A 27,003-nucleotide genomic window follows, 5' to 3' on the forward strand; every position below is an offset into this window, starting at 1 on the left:
AATAAAAATATTCAGCACATTGATACTTTAGACCCACGTTGTTGTAAAAAAAGCTATCTCCAAACTCCGGTCTAAAAACATGCTTTTTGTCCAAATCTTGTCAAATTATAAGGCACTGAAGAAAACCAGCCTTCTTGCTTTAAATCCTTATTTCTAACTCTTTCTGTTTGCGTTTGACCCATTGAAAACCATGCGGAAAGGGCCTGAGCACGCACCTCGTATTGCTGCGCTGCAGTGTTCTTCCGCAGCATAAAGGCCGTCTGCTTTCATTGCCGTCACCATGGCAACGAACACCGATTTTCCGAACGCCGTCTGCTAACTAAAGTTCAATAGTTTTTTAATGAGCAGCCGCAGACTGTCGCCACAAAGCGGCATGAACACAGAGACCCCAGTGACACACGTGCCTTCCGAAAAGGTCATTCGGCGTTCGTTGCCGTGGTGACGGCGATGGAAGCAGACGGCCTTTATGCTGCGGAAGAACACTGCAGCGCAGCAATACGAGGTGTGTGCTAAGGCGCTTCCTGCATGCTTCTCCACGGGTGGAATGCGAAAAAAAAGTTTGAAATAAGGACTTCATGCAGAAGGCTGGTTTTCTTCAGCGCCTCATAATTTGATGAGCCTTATACGAAAAGCATGTTTTTTTTGGCCATCCTGCACTGTTTTTTTTTAATCCGTAACATGGGTCTAAAGTATCAAACTGCCAAAAATTCAAGCTTCATGAAAAAAAAAATTTCTTGTCTACAGCTTTATTTTCTGTCAATCCAGAACACAGCCTGCACTCAATCATCCCCTCATCCCCAAGGCTACTTTCTTTAAGTACTCAACCCTTATTCTGTTAACCTCTCTTATTGGTACTGGGACATTCTCCAAGCATTCGGCCTATATGTATGTTCCCCAAGATGTTTGGGGTTCCCATGCCTGTGTCCCGTTTCCTTCAACGTAAGCCCCAAGAAATGCTAATTTTTTTTTTGTCCGACATTAGGGATACAAAAAAAAACAACAACACCGGGTTTGGTAAAAAAATGAACCACCCAAACACCCAATTCCAAAAAAAAAAGAACCACACAAATAAAGAACAAAATTCTAACAGTCACTCCATTTCTGTGGCAAAAGATATAAATCTTAAAAAATATAGCTTTCCACATGCAGGAAAAAAAATATGTACTACCCAAACCCAAAAGCCCATACCCAGAAAAAAACAGGCTTTTGTGATATACTGAGAACTTAAAGGGGCAATGACACCCCAAGGGTCGTATTTTTTTCTATTGTCTAAAACAATGCAAGTTGTAGTCATAGACACGCAAAAAAAAAACATATCGCAAAAAAAACCAAAAAAACTTTCCATGCGCGCGCGTGCCTTTCTATTTTTGGCACTATTATCTCCCCACTCTTCGCCTACTCGCTTCTTTTGATTCGTGATGTCAAAAACCATGAAATTTAGAAGCTTTGTAGGCGACATTTCTATAACATTTAATAACGCCAATCGTAAAACATGTTTTTTAATGCAAATGCGAACGTACTACGGCCCTTCTTTTTGAAATACCGAAAATCAGAATTCGGTGTGATGTCGCCTTCTGAAATTGTATCCTCCCTCGGAGAACATGCAGCCTGGGCAGGCGGCACCGAAAACCGTTTTTTTTCTTGGTCCGCCCAGTGCCCTCATCTCCCATTCCTTTCCTCCTCGCATCGAGTCGCGGTGGCAACAGCCCGGAGTCGTGAAAGAAAGTTGACTCTCTGGACTCCGCAATATTTGACGTCAACGCACCAGCACGGATCGCGCAGGAACTCCGAATTCGGCATTTGGAAATTGTTTTTTTACTTCACAAATACTGAATTTTTCAAGTTTCAAATTTTGAGGATAATGTGCCGGCACCATTTTCAATTGTTTTGGATAATAAAAAAAATATGATTTTGATCTGTCAGCACCCCTTGAAGCACCGATACTTAGAAGAAGAAAAAAAAAAACACTCACGAGATTGAGATAGGAGACCATTCATTCAAAAGAAAGCACTGAAGAAACAAACAGTTGAGCAATTGAGAATCTAGGTACGCTGCATGACACAGCTAGCTTGAACACACAATCTACACCTTTTTGCATTTTACTCAGAGAAGGTATTGATGAGAATTAAACTTTACAGCTCGAGTTGGTACCCCGATTGAGTACTAGCCAACACTACTAGAAGTATGATAATAACCATTCTATTCTAAGAAAAAAATTTGAAAAATCGACACTTGCTTGTTCGTGCTAACTGTGCCGTGCTCTGTACATCTCTGAAGAAATTGAGCATAGGTAGAACCCCCCCTCCAAGATAAACAAAAAAAAACTTGCCTTGAACACAAACGGTGTCCCCATTTCACAGCCTACCTCTGTAACGTTTATGGCACTAGTGCTTTCTGAAGCAACTGAACAAGCCTCTTGTGAATGGCATAACTTTCGTTATTTGCAACAGAACCTCTGGTACTGCTTATGCAGTCATTCAGAACCACAGAGATATCAGAAGCTATATGTGAAGGTGGACCTCGCAGTAGACCAGAAAATCGACCAAAGATCTTGCCCAAGAAGATGTTTTTGCAGACCCTCTGGGAAGGAAAAGAGACACAGTTATTAATAAACTGGATTCAGCAGCACAACTATTCCAAAATTTCCCAAACCCGGCCACTGGTTTCTCGGCTGTCTGACTTTGGGATCAGTGGTGTAGCTAGGGGGGAGGCTAATGGGGCCTCAGCCCCTCCCCCCTCCCTAAAATCCAGCCTACCCTATAATACACAGATATATTTTGACCCCCCCTCCCCCTTTCTGCACCCCAAGTCGTGGACATCCCAGCCACCTCAGCCAGCCGCCCACCCGCTCGCCTCCCCCCACCCCCACAATAAAAAAAAAAAAATCCTGGCTACGTCACTGTTTGGGATCTGTTTCAACCACAAAGGTCTTCAATATAGGTCACACACTACTCCAGTGTCTAGCAAACTTGTCTCAAGTTCAGGGAGTCCACACGGTTAGAGAGGTAGGTGCCAAAAATGAGAAAGCATCACTCTACAGTTCGTTCACCCCCAAGCCGAGACTGCAGTACGAGCTACGCTCTCGCCAGACCAATCAACCACCTCCCTTTCATCACATGACCCAGCTCTCCGCACAAGGATGTGGGCGAGTGCGTGATCATAGGGCAAAGGATTGACGCACGACTGGTCCAACGCGCTCGTAGCCTTCACCGCTGTCGCAGCTTTGGGGTGAACAAAGTATAGCGACGCTTCCTCAGTTAGGCACCCAGAAAAATATATTTACATACCCGATTGATTTATAAAGGCACATGTAGAGAGATTAACTAAACACATGGCTCCTGTAAATTTTTTCTGTCCAGATAATTACATTAACATTTAGATGATCATAGAGCTTACTATTTTACAACCTGCCTTTTTTTGTTGGAGGTATGCACATAAGAGCTTCAATACCTACCAACATTTTAAGATGACAATTAGTTTTTTTGGAAAATATTTCAACCAAAGGGTTCTTTAAGATGAAGAGATCTAACCATTACAAAGCTTCTATAGCTAGGGCACAGAGAGGATGTGCTGTAGAGAACCCCGTGCTATTTAGGAAAAATATGGACATTCCTCTCATGCCATGAAGCTACAGAGTGAACCGTTCATGACAAGTACTTTCCATACTGCAAGCCCTCATTTTCCCTCTACTTTGAATTCTCATGTTAAAAAGTTTTTTATGACAAATATTACTGTGGCCAGTGCTTCCCTCCAACAAAGTGTAAGTTCAATGTCTAGTCTGAATGTGGATAGATCTGTCGGGGCAGCTGCAATTGAAGCCCAAGTCCCGGAATGTCAGGATCCAGCCAAATCGACGAAAGCCAACTTGTTGACGGCCAAGTTGTTGACGGCCAATTTGTAATAGGGTAATTTGTCGAAGGGCAACTTGTCGAAGGGCAACTTGTCGAAAGGGGCAATATGTCGAAGGGCGGTTCGTTGAATCGGTTGAATGAAGGTCTAAGGAAAAAGTTTGTGATTTCTTGTTATCTTTTGACCTAAATTTTTATTTGTATTTGGACTAGGGACAGTGCCCTTGTTATGTTACAAGACGGGAAGAAAAATCACAACAGGGCGAAGACAGGACAGTGCCAAGAGACAAATGGAGAAATGCTCATTTCGGGATCGTCCTTTCGCTTGTTTTCTTTTTTACTTTTTGTAATGAGCCACCACAAACTGTCGCCGCGAAGCAGCGTGAATGGGTGGACCAGGTGGGTTAGACTTTCTGTTATGAGCCGCTGCAGATTGTCCTCCGCGAAGCAGCGTTAACGGGTGGGTCGAGTAGGTTAACACACACCGCAGTGATACATGCACGATATAGTGATCATCCCACGCTGCAGGGTGAAAGCGGCGAGAGCTGCAAGTTGTTATCTTCAACAAGAAAGAGCACACTAGAGGTCAATTACCATGTGGAGATTCTACAAATTACTGTAGGACAGGATTTGCTTTAAAATTTCAGGACAAAAATTGCATATTATGACTTCGAAACAGCGGCGACCAGTTGGCCTCTTCGATGAGTTGCCCTATTCCACAAGTTGGTTTTCGACAATGGGCCTAGACCAAGGAATGTCGCACGAGAGCAGCTGGAATATACAGGACCTATGGATCACAATAAGCATGAAAAGCCTGCATGGACAAACTCAACAGGGTATGGCTTACCTGCAAGTTATCATTGAGTACAACAGCATCACAAAGACCCTGGTCGTTGCAGCGGCCAGCACAATCGAAGAAATCACAGTCTCGGTCAGACTCACAATGCCCCGTGTTGGCAATGTTTGCTTGCACGGCAGATTGCAGCCCCAGAGCGTCTAAGTCTAGCATTTTAACATTGCCCCTCTTATCTATGCCAAAGTGGTTGGGCTTCATGTCGCACTGGTGTATATGCTCGTCCATGGCACTTTCTAAGGTCTCCAGGGTACGCAAGATGCGCAAGCCGATGCCAGCACGTTGCTTGAATGTCCCGCTTCTCTGCCCATGTGTTTCCAGCGGCGATAAAAACTCGACAGCGTAAGCGTGACCGCAGGTTCCCAGAAGCGACGCGACAGCATGATGGTTTCGGAGCGCCAGGCTGAAGAGGTATTCCGTTTGCTGGAGCAACCCGTAAACGCTGTCCATCTGAGCATTGGTCAGGTGACTGCCAAAGAACCCTTTCACCCAGCTCCCGTTCCGCCGCAATGCAAAGCGAAACTGAGCGTTGGCCATGTGTGCGAAAGCCTTGTCGTCTGGATAGTGCCTGCGTCTCTGGCTGTCCGTCCAGTATACGGGCTCCAGCGAGTCGAGGTGCCGCTTCTTGGCCTTCAGCACGATTCGCTCGGAGTTCCAGGTCGCCGAGAAGACAACCTCCTTTCCAAGGTGCTGCCCCTGACATTGGATGTTGGAGAAGTTGTCGGAGCATAGATGGGGGCAAAGGTCTCCCGATATCTCGCCTCTCTTGTACGAGTTGCACTGCAATCAGACAAATGCACAACTACCATGTAAATCTGAAAATTGGAACAGAACTCTAGTACAAATCGGTACTTACTAGGTATGACAGAAAGGCTTCAACGTCATGCCGTGAGCATCCAGATAAGGAATACTGAGCAAGACCAAACAACAGCGCAAGGCACGCCAGCCCCGTAAATAGCTTCACAACTTTAGCATATCTTCGTGGTACAAAAGCGCACTGAATTACCTTCATTAACAAGACTGCGCCGTCACTATCCAGCGCAGTACACGCTGGCAGTTTAAAACGGCTTTACGCACAGGTTCATTCAACCAGCAACATTCAAGAAACACCAGAAAAGCCTGCGCGGCCTGCCATTATTTTTGCCGTTTTTAAAAACGTCGATGTCGATCGAGGTTGTAAGAACGGCGAGAGCTCCTCCGAGTTTCTCTTTCGGTGCTTTCACAATGCTTCACAATGCGGCGCTAGTGGTCTACAAATCAACTTTGGAGGAGATGAGGCATGTTTCTCACTGTTTATTTTTGAGTCTGCGTATTTCCACGCCTTGTTTTGACAGACAAGGGAAATGGTAATTATCGCTGCGATCGCTGCAAACAAATCATAAAAGACGAAGTGTTCAGATTTAATTTACCTGCGGATGTTTAGCGGTGTTTTTCGGTTAAAACCGCAATATCCATTGTTATTTTTGCCTTTAAATATAACTTTATTAAAGTAGGTAAGCGCGCGGCGTGGCGCCGAATACCATGGCTGCCGTTCGTCTCCTCTCGGATTCCGTTGTGTCGCACGCGGGATGCGCGCGGCAGTTGCGCGATAGAGAGGTAGCTTCATCTCTTGGCAGTTCGTGTAGTCAATACACTAAAAAATCATGAGAAGCCACGCTTCTCCGAAATAACTGCGGAGAGCTGCGCCATAGGGTACATTGTACTTGCTAGCTAGGGTAACAACCCGTCCCGCGAGTCACGGGACTGTCACGCATTGAGGGATCGTGTCCCGCGTCCCGCGGGAAATTCCCAAATCTTCAAAATGTCCCGCCTTTCACACTGTCGAAAAATTCACGCTACAACTCATGGTGCTGCCGAACAACGGGGAACGGGGAAGCGTGGAGGTCGCTGATAATCGTGGGTCTCTGGGCAGGGTTCTAGAGAGCGCCACCGTCGGTTGATCATCAGCGCCACCGTGGCCAAATGAGGCAACACTGGGACGGCTGGAATCGGCAGCGCCGCCGTCCTACCCTTGCGAGATTACGTTATTACCAACTCCAGCCGAGCGCTGTGTTGTCACGCGCTACACTACCGATTGTATTACGAATCTATCAAAGGTTAAATATATAAATGTGCATGCGTGCGTGGTTGTGTTGTTCTATCATTAGGGAGTTTTAGTAGGTGCCTTCCTCGATAGGTAGAGACAACCCAAAACGGCAGCTAGCAGAACAAAATTTGAACGTCTTGATATTGCGGCCAAATTTATAGCGAGTTCGTTTCACGGCACTCGTGCCCACGCGTGCCCACTCGCAGCGTGGAACGGGTTCGTTTCAGCCGGCACTCCACGAGTGGTTGCACTCTCCGAGTTCGTTTCAGCGCTGACACCCCACGCGTGCATGCACTCGCTGCACCGAGAAAATCGGGAGTGCGCCAAAATGCAATCCCGTCATGCCTCGCTCCGGCGGGGCCGGCGAGGAGCGGGAGCAGACGACGAGGGTTCGTCTGCTACGATGTGTCGCGGAACCGAACGGAACAAAAAGTAGATTTTCTGATAGAAATCGCGTCCCGCGGGCCACGAAATCAAACGCGAGCTTGAATTGTGAGCGTCTGCTATTTCCCGAAGGAAGCAATTGACAACCCGTGATTTATTTGCAGGTTTTAAATCGCTCTGTTGCCGTACAAACGCTGAAATATACCAGTGTGTAAAGAAATGCTCAGAACAAACGTAACAGCGGCCCCCGAGATGTCTATCATCATCCGTGTGCGGGTGGAAAATTTAACATTTGTCGCCAACACTCCCCCAGCAGAAACCTCTGTCTGCCCAATAAGCATCAGAGAAAGCTAAAGATGGTAACTTTACCCGAGGATTGGGCAACATCATCATGTTTAACATTTACCTACGTCAGCTAACTTGCCCCGTCGTATTTTGTTCGAGAAAGCTCTCGTTCTTGACGCCCTCACCAAGGCTAATTTCTGATCCACCTATATAATGACAATCCAAATCGAAAGTCCCAGTTTTGCTGGATATTCCAACAGGCTAGTTTTAAGCCGTACCCTTTCAGTGGTTCACGCATAATACCATGCTCAAACGGATCAAGCTTCTGCTCGGACAGCATCATCAGTTTTCTTCAGTGTAAACGGTTATAAGAATTGAAAGATCGTAACCAGCTGCTTTGTATAAAACTGGGTGCAAAAATTTACGCCGTCTGTAACTATCTCTACGGCAGCCGAGCTGCTTGAAGTCATCGCAACTATAAACTACAGGTTGCAGCGACCGCAGTTTGTAGATAAACGTTGGTAGCCGACTACATTCTCGCATTCCCACGCATCACTCCGAACAGAAAGGCGCTAGTTTCGGTTTGAAGTCGGTACCTTTTCTACAACATAGATGGCGGCAACATCAGTCTTCTGCACGCGGTGCATTTGGCGAGTTCGTTTGAGTCCAGTTTTCCGTGCAACACTCTGTGAGTGCGATGCATTCTGGGAGAGAACTCGAACGGTGCCAGTGCGTGTGAAACGAACTCGCTATTAAAGGGGTATTCACACGAGGGAGAAATCCCGGGGATTTCTCCCCGGCACGCGCATCCCACGACGAAAACGTCAGGCTTTGCGATGTGCAAAAGCCTCGCGTTTTCATCTCGTGATGCGCGCGTGCCGGGGAGAAATCCCCGGGATTTCTCCCTCGTGTGAATACCCCTTAAGTAAAAGCCAGTAGACGGGGCAATATTCTTCGTTCTTTTTTACATTGTTTGCGCGCGCCTCAAGATAACAAAAGCAAAAACTTCGTTCAGCTTCCCTCCTATGCAAAAGCGGAACCACAAGAAACGCCCCCCCACCCCTCCCTCTCTCCCTTACCCACATTTTGTTTTTTCCAAGTGAACTCTTCCCGCATGAATAGCTAACCTCATTTTGGTAATCAGCTTGTTTCCAGTCCCCTCGTCGCCGTGTTCAAGACGAAACATCGCGGGGGCACCGTCATGTTTCCCCACCGTCCTTACTCTGCCGGCCACGCGACCTAAACTTCCCCCTCGTTGGAAATGCCGTTAACGTTTTACCACGGTTAAAGGCCGACGCACCAGCTTCTGCTTTCTGCAGGGAAGATAATCCTCTTAGCGCCCTCCTCTCCTAAACTGCGATGGGGCCGTATTGGGGCTCCGGCTTCGAGCAAACGGGCAAAGATACGCACACATCACTTTCCGCGTTTTTGTCGCCCCATTCCAAAACTGGACGCAGAAACAGCGCCCGAAGTTTTGCCTACAATGATGTTTAGAAGAGTGATGTTACTATTTCATTCACGACGTCACTGTCTCCACAGCGCGTCCTTGGTGGATGCGCCGACGGTTCACTGCCAAGGTAGTGACGAAGCGTCAAAAACGATATATCACTTGCATATCATTTTCCGCGTTTTTGTCGCCCCATTCCAGCGAATTTTGCCCGGCAGCTTTTGCTCTGCGCGTAGAATCAACACAGTGGCTGCTACGTCGCGCGCAAAGCGAGCGTGTCGTCGGGCGGCGTTCGCCAGTTATTCGTCACGTAATTCGTTCCATGGAGTTCAGCCTTTACGGCCGAGAGTGCATTAGGGCCGAGAGGGGTGGAAGGGCCGGCAGTGGCTCTGAGGCCGAGTAGGGCGTAAGGGCCGAGAACTGCATTAAGGCCGATAGTCTTGGAATGGACTGGTGCGGCCGCCTTCTTGGGGGTCGCATTGTGGCTGACGACTTTAGTTGCCACCCAGTAAGATATATGGCGCCACACTGAGCATGACGGAGTTTCTAGCGTCGGCTTTGTGTGAAGCTTCAGCATTTAACTGGGGAATGGGAGGGTAGAGTTCGGGAGATTGAGGCCGAGCTTAGGGCAGAAGGAGAGAAACGGGTGGGTCTCGAGAAGCAGGCGGAAGAGCTGGGGGAAGTATGGAAGGCGTGTTTAGAGGAGTGGTAAGACGGAGTGTGACAGTAGGGTAGAGCGCCTGGAAGGGGTAATTCGAGCGAGTGAGAGTAGCGAGGGCAGAAAGGAGGAGGTGTCAGTTCTAGCGGGACGTCTGCAGGCTGGGGTCACTGGTGGTTGGCAGGCTGGGGTCGCTGGTGGTCGGGAGTCAGGCCTGTTGGCTGGCGGGCTCGACGACGCTGGAGAGCTGAGTGACCTTCAGCTCAATGGCGCCTTCGAGCAGCAGGCGTCGGGCAGTCAGGTGACAGCAGTGGCGGATCCAAGGGGGGGGGGGGGCGGTGGGGGCGATCGCCCCCCCCCCCCCCCCAAACGCCTCGCCAGGCAACCCCCTCCCCCCCCCCCCCCCCCCCCCCGGGGTTCTTCGTCAGCTCGAAGAAAAAAACGTAAGCAATCAACGCGAGAAACAAAAGATTAAAACAGCGGTGGGTGGACGCGCCTGCTGGGCGCTTCCAAAGTGGGGTTTATCTCCGTCAAGGTCACGGTACGTCTTCCCGACAGGGACGGCGCCAGGAGTTTCGAAGTGGAGAGACAGTGGGGAGGCGCACCAAATATCAGGGTCCTCGACTGCAGGCACACTTCCAAACAAGGCCAGCACGTCGAGCACGGGGGGAAAATACCTTCAACATATCTAGTCCCCTTTCTCTCTCTCTCTCTCTGTCTCCCCCTCTCTCTTTGGGGGTTGTCTGCGAAAAATTTGTGCTCTGAAAGCTCCCAAACGCAGACGTCAAGCAGCCTTCCTCAAGGGTAGCAGATTATCCTTCCTCTCTAGCGGCCGCCTTTTCATCACTTTTCGTTTGACGGTTTCTTCGTGGTTCTGGGCTTGTCTTTTGGCATGTCTTTTTTGGCTTGCTTTGAGATGCTGTCGCCCACGGGCTCACTAAAGGTATCTTATTGGCACGGTGTGCTCATTGCCAAGGGAAGTGCGGAGGGGACGTACCGGGAGGAGACGTTCCAGGGGGGGGGGGGGGGGGGGTGCAGCTTGTACAACCAGGTGACCAATTGCTTTTCTTCTCAACTGAGAGAGGAAGCAAATGCTCTGGGTACAGTGTAGTCTGGGTCTGAGCTTCTCCTGAAGACGCTCCGGACTTCCCCACGACCTTGGCTTAACCATAAGCCCGCTTTCGCCATCCCTCACTGAGGATCAGCGCCGCAGCGCGGAATACAGAAAGAAGCCGACGAGCGCCAGAAGGGGGAGATGTTTCCTCTAATGGGCTTCATACTGCCTGCGGTACGACTTCTCGTGGCGGGAAGCTAATAAAAGAAAGATAAACGATACAAGCACTCTAAAGGCTGGAGGCTGCTTACACGGGGTCCTCAAACCGACGCCGTAGGCATTTATTTGTATACAATGCCGTTTCAACTTAGGGTGGCGGGACATATTTTAGGAAAGGCGCCCGCTACCCCTTGTCTCCCCTTGGCGCCGTCTTTTCCAGTTAAACGCGGCTTCTGTGGATTGACGGCAGAGCTTTCGCGCGGCTTTGCAGGAGCGAATATGTGTGTGTCGAACGGACTTGGGGAAAACGAGCCTTTCAAAGATGCGGCTATACATAAATTAAATAGACAGTGCCTGTGCCCGTTCGAGTGAACACCGACTCCCAAACATCCATGCTGCAGTCGTGATCGGCCTTTAGCCCAGTTGAGATTCGCCGACCTTACAACCGCTCTGCCCTATCATATCTCTGCACCTGTCCTCTCGACCCTGACGAATGAGCTAACTACCCAGAAACAAGTAAGTGTTCCATTGGCACAGAAAATATCCAGACGAAGTACAATTGAATATAATTTGGAAGGATCCATTGCTGGTTCAAGGTCTTGTCTATGTTCAAAAGTTATAGTTGCGGAACTGCAACATGCTTTCAAAAATATTCAACAATTATTCGCTTTCGTTCTCTCGAGTTGCATCCAGAACAAGTGAAAACACGAGTTTGGGTTGGCAATGTCGCATGTGCTGCGCTCTGGACATTCCTAATATACGGCGAACAACCGACGAACTTGCATGGCAGCGTTCGTTTCGCTCGCTGCGTCAACAGTGTTTTGACGCCGCGAGCAGCGTCGAAGCCGCCGGGCCATTTTTGTCGCTTGTTTGCAACGTACTCGCTCCGCTGATTTAAGCCGCTCTTCCCGTTGCCGCAGCAGTTGAGCACTAGCTCCAACCATAATAGAGAGTTTTAGAATAGGGGGCCCCAACGCTTTGGGGAACCCAACGCTTGGGGTACCCAACGCAACGACACCTCACGCAGCGTGCTTATAGAATAGGGTTTGTGACGACGCAACGCGGCACGCTCGCCTTTTTCGCATGCAGCGCCATTGTGGACAACGAACAAACTTCTTAACAGTGAAAATTATGAAAACGTAAAACATTTGCGCTGAAACGACACTTTATTGTGGCTTGCGGTTCAAATAATAGGGAGGGTAACACCAGTTGGAACGGCACAACAAGACCCATCTGCCGACCGTCTCTGAATCAGAAGATTTACTTCTCTGGTCACAAGTAGGGTGCCTCAATGACCTTCTGTTTAGAGTGGTGCCACCCTTTGGAGTACCCGATGCCGACAACACGCGCTCACGGGGAAAACGCAAAGAAATCGACGAAAACAAAATGTCGCCATAGCACAGTCAGCGCCACAGACGCGTGCAGGGACACGCTCTTTCACGCGCTTCTGAACAAAAAATAAATGTAAAAGTGGGAACAAAATGGCCAGATGTCTCCACCCTAAGCAAAACGCACATGAAGGCACCCTAATCACAAGAGAGTGCACGCCCTCAAATACCAGGCTATCATATGCCCCAATGGAATTATCTGCGAGCTCGACGGGACCATTCCCCGGTCACAGGCACGACGCTGGTAGGTGTAGCTTGCTTTTAGCCCATCCTGTAGTTGAAGCAGCACGACAGTTATAGAGAGTTTTATAATAGGGTGTCCCAAAGCTTTGGACCCCGAAGAAATAGGGGCTCAGCACTGCGCATGCGTAGAACCCAAACTCCTGTTGGGGTTTTGGGTTTGCTCGCGCCCCCAACGTGAAATTCAAAAAATAGCGTGGGGCCCCCCAAGTGCTTGGGGTGGCTTGGGGCCGGGTTGTGTCGGCAAACATGGCGGCGCCCTTTCCGCTCGCTTCGGTGCAAATTCGTCATGGTCGCTGCAGTATTAGCCAATTTCATTGCCAATGAATAGTGCAACCGGCTTTCGCTTTGCTTAATCTCGCTCAAGTCACAAAGAATGAGCGGTGGGCTCACCCCATTTTAAAGAACGTACCCGATCCTGGCCGTTCCTAAGCCTAAACATACGTCGTAACTATTGACAGGGTGACGTATTGCTACGCCGTGGCTGCAGGCTCGTTCACACAGACCCTTTTTTTTTTACGTTACGAAAAGTCACTGAGAAATCTGTGCTTCGTATTAAACTGTGCCAGCAGCAGGTCGACCCGGTCGCGGATGGCCCGCGTGGGGAAATTTCTTCCGATTGCATCGGAGACCCTTTCGGCAATTGAAGTCCATCTCCTGGAATCCTGAAATGGGTTAGTGGCATACACTTCGCGTAGCACATAAATGTCATCGTCGATCAAGAAGCGAACGCGCGCGGGAGCCTTCTCTTCCGCCATTTTCTTCTGGCCTTGAATCGGCCTCGACTCGTTCGGCCATCCCGCTTCGGGTGTAGCCGAAACAATCCAATCCGTAGCGCTCTAATTTGGCGCTTGTTCTCGTAGTAACATAGAGAGTTGAGCTAGCTGGTACTTAGAAGACATACCTAATACAGCGCACAAGCACAGGAGCAAGATAGCAAAACACAGGAAGGAGCGCTGACTCCCAACTTATGTATTGTGAAAGAAATTGAGAAACAGGAAGCTTCAGATATGAACCCCACGTTTACCCACGTTGTTGTTTTTCTTTCTTTTTTCTCCTCTTTTTTTCGTCGTGACCTTATAATGTCAGTGTTTTCCTTTTCTACTGCAACTTAGTAATTTGTATGTTTTTATTCTTTCTTCTTTATACCTTATGGGTGCGCACGGGGCTCCATGTCTGAAGCTTCCTCTTTCTCTTTCTTTCACAATACATAATTGGGAGTCAGCGGTCTTTCCTGTGTTCTATTTTCGGGGGATAGGTGGCCGAGTGGGCTAAAGCGCACACCCAGCTCGACGCGCGTGGAGCGAAAGCTCGCGCTGTAGAACCCAGAGATTCTATGTTCAATCCCCACCCTTGCCCGTTTCGATCTGGATGACCACCGTACCGGCGTGCGGTCGTGTATCAATACTGCGTGGTGCATGTTACAGACCCCAGGCTAGCGGTTGTACCGCACTGGCTAAATTGCGCATCTACAGTGGGTAACAGTGTCGCCATGTTCTGGCAGACTAAACCCCTGCTGTATAAACGACTAATTCGTTTTTTTTTTTTTGTTCTATTTTTCTTCTTCTTTGCTTGCGCGCTGTTTTAGGTATGGCTCGTTCTCGAATTTTTGGGGCGTTCGTGTGCGCTTTGAACATATGCAGCCGAAGATTTTGGCCTTCAACTATGCCGAGACTGAGACGAACGCGAGCGCGCATACTCTGCGAGCAGCTGCACAATTTAGATTTGAGCTGGAGCGACTTTGAAGCTTTGAAATACTTGTTTTCAAGATGCAGGTATCGTGCCACGAACGAAATCTACTCGGAGCCACAGAGTAGCAATACGTTGCCATGTCAACGGTTACCGCGTAATTTTAGGCTTAGAAACGGACAGAATCGGGGACGATTTTTAAAATGGGGCAAGCCCACCGCTCATTCTTTGTGGCTTGAGCGAGATAAAGCAAAGCGAAAGCCGGTTGCACTATTTATTGGCATTGAAAAGGGCTAATACTGCAGCGACCATGACGAATTTGCTCCGAAGCGAGCGGAAAGGGCGCAGCCATGTTTGCCGACGCAACCCGGCCCCAAGGGCCCAAGCGCCAACCCAAAGCCCCAAACCTAGTTTGGGTTCTGCGCATGCGCCGTGGTGATCCCCTATTTCTTTGGGGCCCCCAAGCTTTGGGGGCCCCTATTCTAAAACTCTCTAATGTCTGCCAAGGCAATGTCTTTAAGCTGCCCTAAATCGACTGCTCACGTTGAAAAAACAGCGCGACTAAGACGAGGACACAGAGACGAAGAGAACACAAGACAAAGCGCTGACTATCAACTGGTTTGTATTACACACTAAGGAAGAATGACAATGAAATGAAAAACATGGAGTCAAATGTTTGCGCGCTTGCTTGGCGCCTCGTGAAATATGTCCCTTTCTTCTTTTTTTCCCGATCGTAGATTGGATTTCTTCTTTCTTTCCTCGGGAGCTTTTGTCACCCTGAATCCAAAAACTTCATCTCGCTGGGAGTCAGAGTCACCGATGGTTGGCTCACACACGAACTGTTGTTCTTCGTGATGTTGTAGGCTTCTATCATCTCTCGAGATGTTTGGTCGCGGTGTTGAAACAATATACTGGTGTTTTCGAAGCGTGGTTCGCAACCGCAATCTCTGCAATGTATCGCTAGATGCGAATTAGCGGTGCCCTTCAAGGAGCTATGGTGCTCTCTTAGTCTGATGTTTAAGCACCGGCCAGTCTGCCCGATATACCAGTGCCCACAAGAGAAGGGAATGCGGTAAACCACGCCTTTTACACACGACACGAACTGCATCCCATGCTTTACCTTACATGTGTTATATTCTGATCTTGCTTTACCCTCCTTGCGTGCACGTACAGCAGAACATAATCTACTTAGTTTGTTTTGAGCTGAAAAAACCACGTTCACTTCGTATCTGGACGCGACTTTTTTTAAGTCCGTGTGAAATGCGGTGAAGATAAGGAATGACTGAAACTTTCTTTTTTTCTTTTTTAACTGGTTCTTCTAGCCTAGAATTGGAACTATTCTTTACAATTTTTATTAAACTATCGCATGCTGATGAAATAATCGAGTCTGGGTATCCTGAATCCCTAATCCTTTGAATTTGGGAAGTGAAGCTAACGCCCATTGTGTGAACACATGATTTTGTTAAGGCGGATTTCAAACAGGAATACACTATCCCTCTTTTGACGAGTTTCGAATGTGCTGACTGGTAGTTTAGCAAACTCTTTGATGTTCTAGGATGATACAACCAACAAATGTGTTCTATTTTAAATTCAACGAGGAGATCTAAAAATTGAATTCGACTCTCTTTTGGGGTCTCATAAGTGAACCTAAGGCCTTGGCCAAGCTCATGGAATACTTTAAGGACGTATTCTAGTGTTTTTTCACAATTGGAGTCTTCAACGAATACCAAAAAATCATCAACATACCTAAAGATCTTAATGGTGTGATTTTTCAATTTTTGAACCAGAGCTCTGCCTATCTTCCCGAGGAAAATATCGCTCAGTACAGGCGCTACTCTCGACCCTATACAAACACCTGACTTTTGAATGAACACTTTCTCCTCCCACCCTATAAAAGTAGATTTTAAATACGTGGATAATAGTTCAAGGAAATGTTCAACTGTTATTCCGCATTGCGTTCTAAACTTAGTTTCGTTGTTATACTCCAAAATGCACTCTTGAACGCTTACCATGAGGTCATCATGAGGCAAAGAGTAGTATAAGTCCTCTACATCAATGCTGAATGCTGTGCACCCCTCTAGATTGCTAGAGGGGTGATTGCTAGATTGCTAGATTGCTAGATTCACCGCATTTCACACGGACTTAAAAAAGTCGCGTCCAGATACGAAGTGAACGTTGTTTTTTCAGCTCAAAACAAACTAAGTAGATTATGTTCTGCTGTACGTGCACGCAAGGAGGGTAAAGCAAGATCAGAATATAACACATGTAAGGTAAAGCATGGGATGCAGTTCGTGTCGTGTGTAAAAGGCGTGGTTTACCGCATTCCCTTCTCTTGTGGGCACTGGTATATCGGGCAGACTGGCCGGTGCTTAAACATCAGACTAAGAGAGCACCATAGCTCCTTGAAGGGCACCGCTAATTCGCATCTAGCGATACATTGCAGAGATTGCGGTTGCGAACCACGCTTCGAAAACACCAGTATATTGTTTCAACACCGCGACCAAACATGTCGAGAGATGATAGAAGCCTACAACATCACGAAGAACAACAGTTCGTGTGTGAGCCAACCATCGGTGACTCTGACTCCCAGCGAGATGAAGTTTTTGGATTCAGGGTGACAAAAGCTCCCGAGGAAAGAAAGAAGAAATCCAATCTACGATCGGGAAAAAAAGAAGAAAGGGACATATTTCACGAGGCGCCAAGCAAGCGCGCAAACATTTGACTCCATGTTTTTCATTTCATTGTCATTCTTCCTTAGTGTGTAATACAAACCAGTTGATAGTCAGCGCTTTGTCTTGTGTTCTCTTCGTCTCTGTGTCCTCGTCTTAGTCGCGCTGTTTTTTCAACATGAACTCTCACCAACTCGCCCAGTTATCTATCCTTATCGACTGCTCACGTAGTGTCGGTCTGAAACCCAAGTTTCAGAACGGATAGTGTCACCACAATTTTCGAGATACTTACCTCTAGCGTGGTCACCCGAAAGGTTTTAATTCAAAGAGTTCATCCCCGACAGGTAAATCGATACAAAAGCTCTCAAGATCTATATTATGTTATCAGAGTTTAGTAAAAACGATAACTCCACAAAAAATATAAACACTCCCCCCCCTCCCCCCCCTCCCCCCCCCCCCCCCCGCCATTTTACACCGAGGAACCGCCCCCACCCCCCCTAAAATGGAGGTCTGGATCCTCCCCTGGGTGACAGGAGATAAGTCGCAGGACAAGGGCGCGCAGGTACCAGGGGGATCTAGGGTACTGGTAGTGGGGAGCTCTAACGTAGCACGGGTTGAGAGGGGGGTACATAACAGGGTGAAGGGAGACCAGAGGGTAACCGTAGAGGTCCAGCCAGGGAAGTGTATGGTGGATGCTATGACCACAGCACGACAGGGGGTGCGGGATAACCGGGAGGGGAAGAAACCTAGTAATAGTTCATGCGGGGCTTAATGATGTGCTCAAGGGTAGGAGCCAGAACCTCGGAAAGCAGCTAAACGTGGGAATGCGTAAGCTAAGGGACGTGTCTGAGAATGTGCACGTGGTTGTGTGCACCATTCCAGAAGTTCGGGGGCAGTCCGGGATAACGGAGAGGAGGGTTGTCGAAGCCAACAGAGTAATTAAGGGTATGAGTCGACAGCTTCGGTACGACGTAACGGAACTAAACAGGGAAGTTTACGAGGCTGGCTCCCGCCCTTTTGCAGATGGAATTCACTACAGTGAGGCCACGGGTCACAGGGTGTGGGATAGGATGGGCCGCACGGTGACTGCTTTTTTGCTCTGGAACTAGACAAAGTTCAGAGCAAACGAAAGGGGAAGCAAGGACATAGACCAAAAAGCTGGTGGGACAAAGAAGTGAAGCAAGCGATACAAAAACGTCAAGAAGCCTCTAGAGAACACAGGTATTCCAAGCGCAGTGGGGATTTAGCAACGGAAGTATAAAGAGAAAATGGGACACGTTTATATATGTCGCCGAGAGGCATTTAGTTTGATCAATGCGAAAATTCAGAGAAAGGGTGAGGAATGGATGAGTAATGTAAGCAAGAAAGATGGAAACGCAGCTAAGAAGTTTTGGGAGCACTTGAACTCACTCGGTGAAACGACGCAAGCTAGATAGAGGTTCATACTCTCGCATCAGGGAGATCAATTTGAGGGAGATGATGCGATACGATATATAGGAGCAGTGATAGAGGAGAAATTCCGGGAACGGGTACATGTGGAAGATAGGAGAACCGAAGGAAGTAGCAGTCCAGCTTGTGACATCGCAGATTTTGGACAAAGAGAATGGGAAAAGGCGGAACGAAGAGTCCCTAGTGGCACGTCGACAGGCACAGATGGTATCCCAATCAAGCTGGTGAAGAATTTGGGTCCTAAATCTAGGGAAAAACTAAGGGAGGTAGTAAGCACTATGATAACAAAAGGAAATATTCCAGATGAATGGATGGCTTAGTAGGATGAGTATGATATATAAGGGAAAGGGAGATAAGTCTTATATTAAGAATCATCGTCCCATAACCGTGACACCAGTTATTTACAGGTTGGTAATGCAGATTATAAAGAACGGACTGGAGGAATGGGTAGATTGCGAGGTCATACTGGGCGAGTTACAGAACGGGTTCCGGAAACAAAGACGGTTTGAGGACAATATATTTTCTCTAAATAGAAATAGCGCAAAAAGAAAACAGACAGCTCTGGCTGGCATTTCTGGATATCAAGGGTGCCTCCTATGACAATGTGAACCAAAGGAACCTGTGGGACAAAGTGGAGAGCTTAAACCTAGATGAAGGACTAACAGCCCTATTAAGGAACATTTACAAAGATAATAAGATGATTATAACATGGGAAGGAAAGGCGACGGGGAAAATAGAGATAAGACGAGGCCTTAGGCAGGGGTGCCCGTTATCGTCTTTGCTGTTTATGTTGTATCTGAGAGGATTGGAGGGTAGACTAGAAAAGAGTGGGCTTGGATTCGACCTTTCGTACAGTAAGCTAGGCCAAAAAATTCAGCAACCCTTACCGGGTTTGATGTATGCGGATGATATCGTACTAATGCTAACAACAGGACAGAGTTGCAGGAATTAATGAGCATCTGTGGTAGGGAAGGAGAGGAATTAGGTTTAGAATTCAGTAGTAAAAAATCAGCAGTCATGATTTTTAACGATGATGAAGTTGAGAGGCTGAAGATACAGAATATTAATGTTGAGAGAGCTAGTAAATACAAGTATCTAGGAGTATGGATATGTGATGGTGCAGATTATCTCAGTGAGCATGAAAAGTATATAATAGGTAAGGGCAACAGAAATGCAGCTGTAATTAAAAATGGAGCACTTTGGAATTACAACAGGTATGAGGTGGTGAGAGAGATTTGGAAAAAGGTCATGGTGCCTGGCTTGACTTTTGGAAACGCAGTGCTATGCATGAAATCCGAAGTGCATGCAAGACTAGAAATAAAACAGCGCGAAGTAGGTAGGCTGGCTTTGGGGGCACATTGCAAAACGCCAAACCAGGGAGTACAAGAAGACATGGGATGGGTGTCATTTGAGAGCAGGGAAGCGGTGAGCAAGATAGAATTTAAGGATCGGTTGAGGCAAATGGATGGGGAGCAATGGGCACGAAAGATTTTCAGCTATTTATACATGAGGAGTATAGACACAAAGTGGAGACAGTGCACTAGGAAATTAAGAGGAAAGTTTTTAGGCTATAGTGGGGATACGGAAGAGCAGGTCTCAGTTAAGAAGAAAGTTAAGGCCACAGAAAGAGATCGGTGGCTAGAGGGAATGCAGACAAAGACGGCTCTGGAAAGCAATAGATAAAACAAAACAGTTATTGCCAAATAAAGCATTTATGACAATTCTAGGGGAAGCTCATTGTTGTTTGAGGCGAGGACGGCTGTTCTGCGAACCAGAACATACAGAGCGAAGTACCAGGAAATGGATACAGTGTGCACTGCTTGTGGAGAGGAGGACGAGACGGCTGAGCACTTGATACTCTACTGTAAAGGGCTTCAGCCTTCACCCTATGCCTACCGAAGACAACATAGATTTAATAAAGTCATTGGGCTTTAAAGACAGCGAAGGGAGAGTGGATTTCAAGACTGTAGATATTACAAGCAAAGATTAAGTGAATGGTGGCAGAAAACGAGAGAAAACTATGTATTTTCTCATTAACTGATGGCAAGGGGGTTTTATAGCCTCACTTTCTTTGCAGTGCGGAGTGAATATAGATTTCACATTTAAATATTCTAAGCTTAAATGGTAAAACAAAAAGGCTAGGTGGCGTAAGCTACCACCCGATCCAAAGGGCTCAGCCGGATTCATCCATTCGTCCATCCGGATGAAACGTCATTCTTAGTGTCTCAACTCAGGCTTCATTTCTAAGCTTGACATATTTTCCGTCTCGTCATTCGCCGAGGTCTCTTCACAGATCGCAATGGCTGGCGCTCCGAGTATTCTGCCGTCGGTGACTGCAAATACTGCGGTTTTGGGTTTTATGTTTTCACCCTTAACGGCCGGCACTACTCAGTACGCCGGCCTTACCTAGCCGAATTTTTCATTTATTTATTTGCTTTTCTGCGCTTTATCATTTGTTGTTCGTTTGCACATTAGTTTCTTCACCTGCATATTTAGATTATGTACACACACACACGCACGTATTTCCAAATAAATTCTATGAATTTAGGGCGCCTTTTAGATATAACGTTCCTTTATTCTAATAATCTACCTTTTAAGAGCTCAGTGACAAATGTATTGCGTCTTTTCAATTTTCAGCACTTCGACTAAATTAATTATGTCTTTAATTCTACCGGGCGGCTACGAAAACGATGAGTGAGGTGGAGTTTAGAAATTTTATTTTCAATCGTTTTACAGCGAAACGCTCAAGAAAACACATGCATGCAGGCTAAAAATTAAAACATATAAGTCACGTTAAAAAATAAAAAAATGAAAGCCGTTTACAACTCCCTGTAACACCGAATTAGAGAGCAGCTCTTGAGGAGGAGGAGGAGGAAAGGGTACTGAGGGTCACGTGTTCTCGGGGGGTCACGTGACCTTTGTGGGGTCACGTGACATCGGGGAGGGGGTCACGTGACCTGGGGGTGTCACGTGACCTCGGAGGCGGTCACGTGACCGCCTCCGAGGTCACGCGGAGCGGTCACGCGGATTTAGCGGGATTTTTCCCGCTAAATCTAGCGGGAAAAATTTTCCCGCTAGATTTAGCGGGGAAATTTTTCCGCTAGATTTAGCGGGGAAGTTTTTCAGCTAGATTTAGCGGGGAAAATTTTCCGCTAGATTTAGCGGGGAAATTTTTCCGCTAGATTTAGCGGTAAAATGTTTCCGCTAGATTTAGTGGGAAGATTTTTTCGCTAAATTTAGCGGGGAAATTTACCCATAATGCACCGCGCGGTTACGCCGACGGCGACGCCAACGGCGACGGCGACGCCGACGCCGCTCAAGCCGGAAACGGGCGCCTAAGAAACGGGCGCTCTAAAAACTTGGCCGCTAAGTTTTTTAGACCGCAGCTGTTGGGCTCCCGTTTCCGGCTTGAGCGGCGTTGGCGTCGCCGTCGCCGTCGGCGTAACCACGCCTAACCCTCGTAACCCTCTTGAGGGTTACGAGGGTTACGAAGGTTACTCTCACGAGGGTTACAGAGTTACGAGGGTTATTCTCACGAGGGTTACGAGGGTTACCCTCACGAGGGCTATGAGAGTTACCCTGACAAGGGTCACGAGGGTTACCCTCACAAGGGTTATGAGAGTTACCCTCACGAGGGTCACGAGGGTTACCTTCACGAGGGTTATGAGGGTTACCCACCTGAGGTCACGTGACCCCCCTCAGGTCACGTGACCCCAATGAGGTCACGTGACCCCCCGAGGTGACGTGACCTCAGGGAGTCACCTATCCCTACCCTATCATCCTGTCCCTCAGTACCCTTCCATCCTCCTCAAGAGCTGCGCTCTAATCCCGCGTTACAGGGAGTTGTAAACGGATTTCATTTTTTTTTTGCCTAGCTGTTGAGCCCCAACAGCCAGGACACACCACCAAGGAAGGCGTTGATGTTGTCTGCGAACTGGTGCTATAGGTTCGACATGGCTGCCGCTCCCATTCCTGCTGCGGCGCACATGTAGCTCCACTGTCGCGCCAGGTTCGCCTTGTGGGTGCTGATGGCGTTGTTGTTGGCCGCGTACCTTGGCCTGCTCGTGTTTGGTACTTCTCCGTTGCGGAGCTGTCGTTCGATGAAATGGCGTTCGATGAAATGTCCTGTCCCACTCCGAATACTAACGTATCTGGTCAAGAATCAGCGTGGCCAAATACCAGCTTCGGCATTAATCTTTTTTTTTCTTTTTTGCTGTAGGTATTTGGCATATGAATGTAGCCAGTATCTTTGCTGTGACTACTGGGTTTTGTCGGATAATTTACCCATCGGTGCAACAAAAGAGCATGCAAAATAACTGTTGTGTGCTGAGTTATTCGTTGCTAAAAATAAAACTTACAAAAAGGTCATACAATATGGCCGCCGTGTGAGCAAACCCAGCGTATCTTGGCAAACAGCAAAAGGTACTGTAGTGTCAGTCAATCAGAATGCCAGAACATCACAACTCACAGTCGGAGTGCATTCTTCCCCTGGAGAAGTGTCACGTGCTTCGTTCCGTCTCTCTAATCGACTCAAGGGGACCATAGCCATTGCCCATTTTCAAATAATGTTCACACTGAGTGAGCAAAAAAGAAAATCTAGTCGAAACGGTCAAACTACCACATGTTTAATTAACCGTAAAAGATGAAGCAATAAAACCAAAAACGCAGCATTTGCCGTCACCGAGAGATACAATGTGCACTGACAAATAAAAGAAATGTGTGGCGCCATCTATACAATATGGTGGCAACTACGGTCGTCAACCACAACGAGGTGGCCACACCATCCCATTCAGAGACTCTCGGCCTTAATGCAGTTCTCGGCCGTTTCGCCCTATCCAGCCTCAAGGCTACCCCCGGCCCTTCCGCTCCTCTCGGCCGTAATGCACGTTCGGCCGTAATGCGACTATCGGCCGAAATTTCAGTGACCCTTCCAAAACTGGACGAAAGAGCGCCGGAAGTTTTGTCTGCAATGATGCTTACAAGAGTGACGTAATCATTACATTCACGACGTCACTGTTTCCGCAGCGCGTCCTTGGTGGATGCGCCGACGGTTCACTGCCGAGATCGTGACGAGGCGTTAAAAACGAGTACGTACGTCATACCATAGCGTACCTCTATTATGGTGCCTGGAACGCGTCTCCGACTGGTGTGTTTACCGGGTTCAAAAAAGTGGTCCTTCGATTTCCGCCTGATGACGTCATAGAAGTATCATGCTGTCGCCTGTTGCGACCTTGGCGGCGCCCCAACAGTTGTGGTATAAGTGGCAGACGCCTTTTCTGCTGCAGGTCGCTTTCCACTGTGACAGTTCACGGAAGCTGAAGCATCCGGAAGTTGGGACGCCTAAAGGGACGCCGTGACGAAAGCGACACTCGCGTTCGCTCGTGCTTTTCGCCAGCATTTCTACGGCCAACCGCCAGGATCGCGACAGGCAACAGCATGACACTCGCGTCATTTGTTGCCACATTGGGACCACTTTTGATGTATGGGCGGGATAGGACGCTAAACACACCAGTCGAAGACGCGATCCAGGCACCATACCTCTATACTCACAAAACCTGGCAGTTCGATGACTGAGTCAGAGTGCCCGGTCGCAGATTTGGAGCGCGAGGATCTGGTAGCACAGAGCATGAAAGAGCAATTTCTATGGGGAACCTGAACGTCAGCGCACAACTTTTGAAGAGGCGAGGACCCGAAACACACTTTCGGGTCGTTGCGTCTCGCCACAGCGGGGCGCCAGTCACGTGATTTTCCTCTCACCCGTTGTCTGCCGCTCCACCTTTTCGATCTCGGCGGCCGGTTCTCTTGGCGATCTGCCAGGCTTTGTCATTCATAGATGCATAGTTGTGACGCTTGGTTGATGTATGGTTGTGGAAACGCATAGTTGTGGAAAAAGTTCGCGGCGCTTTTTTTGCGTCGAGTTGCCGAATCCGGCGACAAAACACACACAAAAAAAAGATCGATTAATATCTCAAAGCCAGTTGCATTTTCGTAAAATCTTTACCTTGCTTTAGTATCTAATTATAATCGCCATAATACTTCAATAGCAACATGACCCATCAAATCGACAATGAAAAGGATTACCAGCAAATTTTAGTTAGTTAGTAGACTAATCGTGACAGTTATTGTTAACTAATGTTCGCCGAGCCCAATACAGATGCGGTGAAGACGGTGCGGGTTACCCCCTGAAAAAAATGTTATAATTAAAATATGTAACACCTTATACTTGCGCCAAGCTGCCAGCTACTAAGCACTGTTAGGATAATTTAAAAATGTGCGACATGTGCACTTAGGGGAAAAACATAGAGCGACAACTTACTGGTTTCTTATCACCTTTACCGTGATGTAACCGTTGTTGATCGTTTGCACCGGTCAAAAAACATCAAGGAGGCCTGTGCCTTTCACGGGGGCCTCGAACATGCTCATCACGTGGGCCCCGAGAGCCATCAACAAGCTCTGTTGGCTGTCGGTCAATCGCTCTGGGCCTCCGCTGCTCTTCAGAGGTCCCGAAAACGGGAAAGGGAACGGCTGTGTTCGAAATCTTGTCCAAATAGATCCGAGCTACTCCGGCGGGTCGTGTCACGTGAGCTGGACGCGGGTAGGTTTTCGAACGCAAAGGTACAAAACCCTTAACCCAGAGTAAGATCGAGTAAATTTTAGGACACTGCCAAGGATCCAAGGGCCCAGCAGAACAGATGGACAGCATTGGTGGGTGGGGTGCGACGTCAAGTCTGACGAGATCCGAGGTCACCGAAGAGCGGAGGAAGCGAGGAGGAAAATTGTCTTCTTCGCTTGGCCGGTGTCCAAATAGGCATCGGACTGCGGTACACTTCAATATCCACGATTTTTGTAGGAGTCGTGTCGCCTCACAATTTTCCTAGTATCCTGTTAGGACATGTCTTTAAGGCAGTCTTTGTCGCCTCTGAAAACGGCCACGCTTTTTCTAGCGGCTTTCCTTTCGTTTCTGGGCACAGAAAAGCCAGGTTTTAGGGAAGTCCCTTTTTGGGCCTAAAATGTGCACTGCCTCTTTTCGCGTCTTGTTGGGACCGGCGTTCACTCGTGCCCGGAATAACCTCGACCCGTGAACCCTGCGCTGCCGTTGTAGGATTTCCGGGAGTTTTTGGACCCTCTGGCATTTTTTTAATGCGATAGCATTTTTTACCTACTTTACCCGGTTTTCGCAATACGAAATCTGGTCTCGAATGCGCCACGCGCATGCGCGGCCCGCGTACGGACAACGTCCGCATACGCCGCGCGTATGCGGATGACGTCCTAGAGGTCGTTCCAGACGTCGTCCTAGCAAGCAGATAAACCCGCACTGCGCATGCACGGAGAGGCAGTACGCACGTACAGATTTACATTTGTAAGCGAAAAATAGGGACTCTAACCAAAAGTTGAATAAACAGTAACCCGACGCTTCGAGACCAGTTCTGTCATTCGTTCACGGGTACAGTCGGCAGCAAGTGTGCGGGGCACGGGAGCAAGGCGTATCAGCAACCGAGAGCGAGACTGACTCGACAAGGTCGCAGGCAGCTCCTTATCTACCGTGCGTCACTATCTCGAAAATTTGGCAAAGAAGGTTCGAACGTCATGCGCTCGGGGCGAGAATGAACTGCCACTTTCGAGAACAAGAAAACAGGAATAAATAACAAAAGTTACGTCCGGAACAAGAAGAAACGCGAATCTTCTAGAAGAATTGTGACCGAGCGTTGCTTTCCCGGCCCTGCATGCGGGCTAAAGTTTATAGTTAAGAGCTTCTTACAAGCAGCGACATTCTTTGAAGCGCCGACTGCGTGACGGTGCAGATTTTAGGAAGCGAATGGCGGCGCAGAGCAGAAGAGTGAACCTGTATGACACCATTTTGTTCAAACCGAATGTGCTTCCTCATTTGTTTAGGGTCGCTACTTATAAAAATAAGCATCGAAGGACTTTATTGCGGGCGGCAATATTTAGCTTTTTAGCAAAACTTTGTTTAATTACGTTCCCTGCACATATACGGGAGTGACATAAAAACATGAAAAAAAAAAACTAAGATATCAACCGAACTCGAGTGTTGTCTGAACAGACCCGGTGTGCTTTCACTGTTTTCAAATTGGGTTTTGTTTGGCAGTATTTCACCAATTTCTAAAAACCCTGTGCTGCTTTTGTCTTTCCTTTGTGTTAAAGCATCGGTGTTTGTTTTAGTACCATGCCCTGATGCGAATTCGGAAGCGCTGTGTTTTACAATGGGCATTGTATATGTGAAGTATTACTTAAGTTCTTCATGACTCGTCCGATTACTATTTTGAACTTGCAGTATGCCTGAGAGACAGAGCACTGGAAGGTCTATTTCTTGTCTGTCGATATCATTTCTGAATACAAATTTTCCAGTGAATGCATCGCTCACGAGGTTTTTTTTATAATTTCGTGACATAATCCGAGAAAGGTTTTATGTTGCACTCGGAGTTGGCAATCACCGTACCTGGTGTTTCGTGTATATTTGCCTGCACAACATATCATTTTGTCAAAGGCAACGTGTCTTCGTTTGTTGTTTTAGATATTTTTTCAATGCTTGTTAGAGTCACTTTATGTTAAGCTCCAACCATTTCAAGATAAGCAATCTTTGACATGATAACTTATTTTTTATATCTTGATTTCTTTGGTGCGCACGCTAAGTGTTTATGGACGTCATGTCATTAATTTCATGTTCATAACTGCTCGATGTCTAATGTGTTTGTTGAACATGACACTGTTTATA

The 27,003-nt window shown here is 47.7% G+C and overlaps 1 protein-coding gene across 1 annotated transcript; it reads right to left on the reverse strand.

The window, feature by feature from the left end:
- Positions 1–697: 697 nt before the first annotated feature.
- LOC115309467 (divergent protein kinase domain 1C) lies at positions 698–5,927 on the reverse strand. Its single transcript, XM_029967713.4, has 3 exons — positions 5,558–5,927; positions 4,696–5,481; positions 698–2,580 (listed from the first exon to the last, which is right to left on the reverse strand). Exons 1-3 carry the CDS (start codon positions 5,711–5,713, stop codon positions 2,377–2,379), a joined length of 1,146 nt encoding a protein of 381 aa, XP_029823573.2. The 5' UTR covers positions 5,714–5,927; the 3' UTR covers positions 698–2,376.
- Positions 5,928–27,003: the final 21,076 nt, after the last annotated feature.

The sequence above is a fragment of the Ixodes scapularis genome, unplaced genomic scaffold (genome assembly GCF_016920785.2).
Source record: "Ixodes scapularis isolate PalLabHiFi unplaced genomic scaffold, ASM1692078v2 PGA_scaffold9__187_contigs__length_104089568, whole genome shotgun sequence".
NCBI lineage: Eukaryota > Metazoa > Arthropoda > Arachnida > Ixodida > Ixodidae > Ixodes > Ixodes scapularis.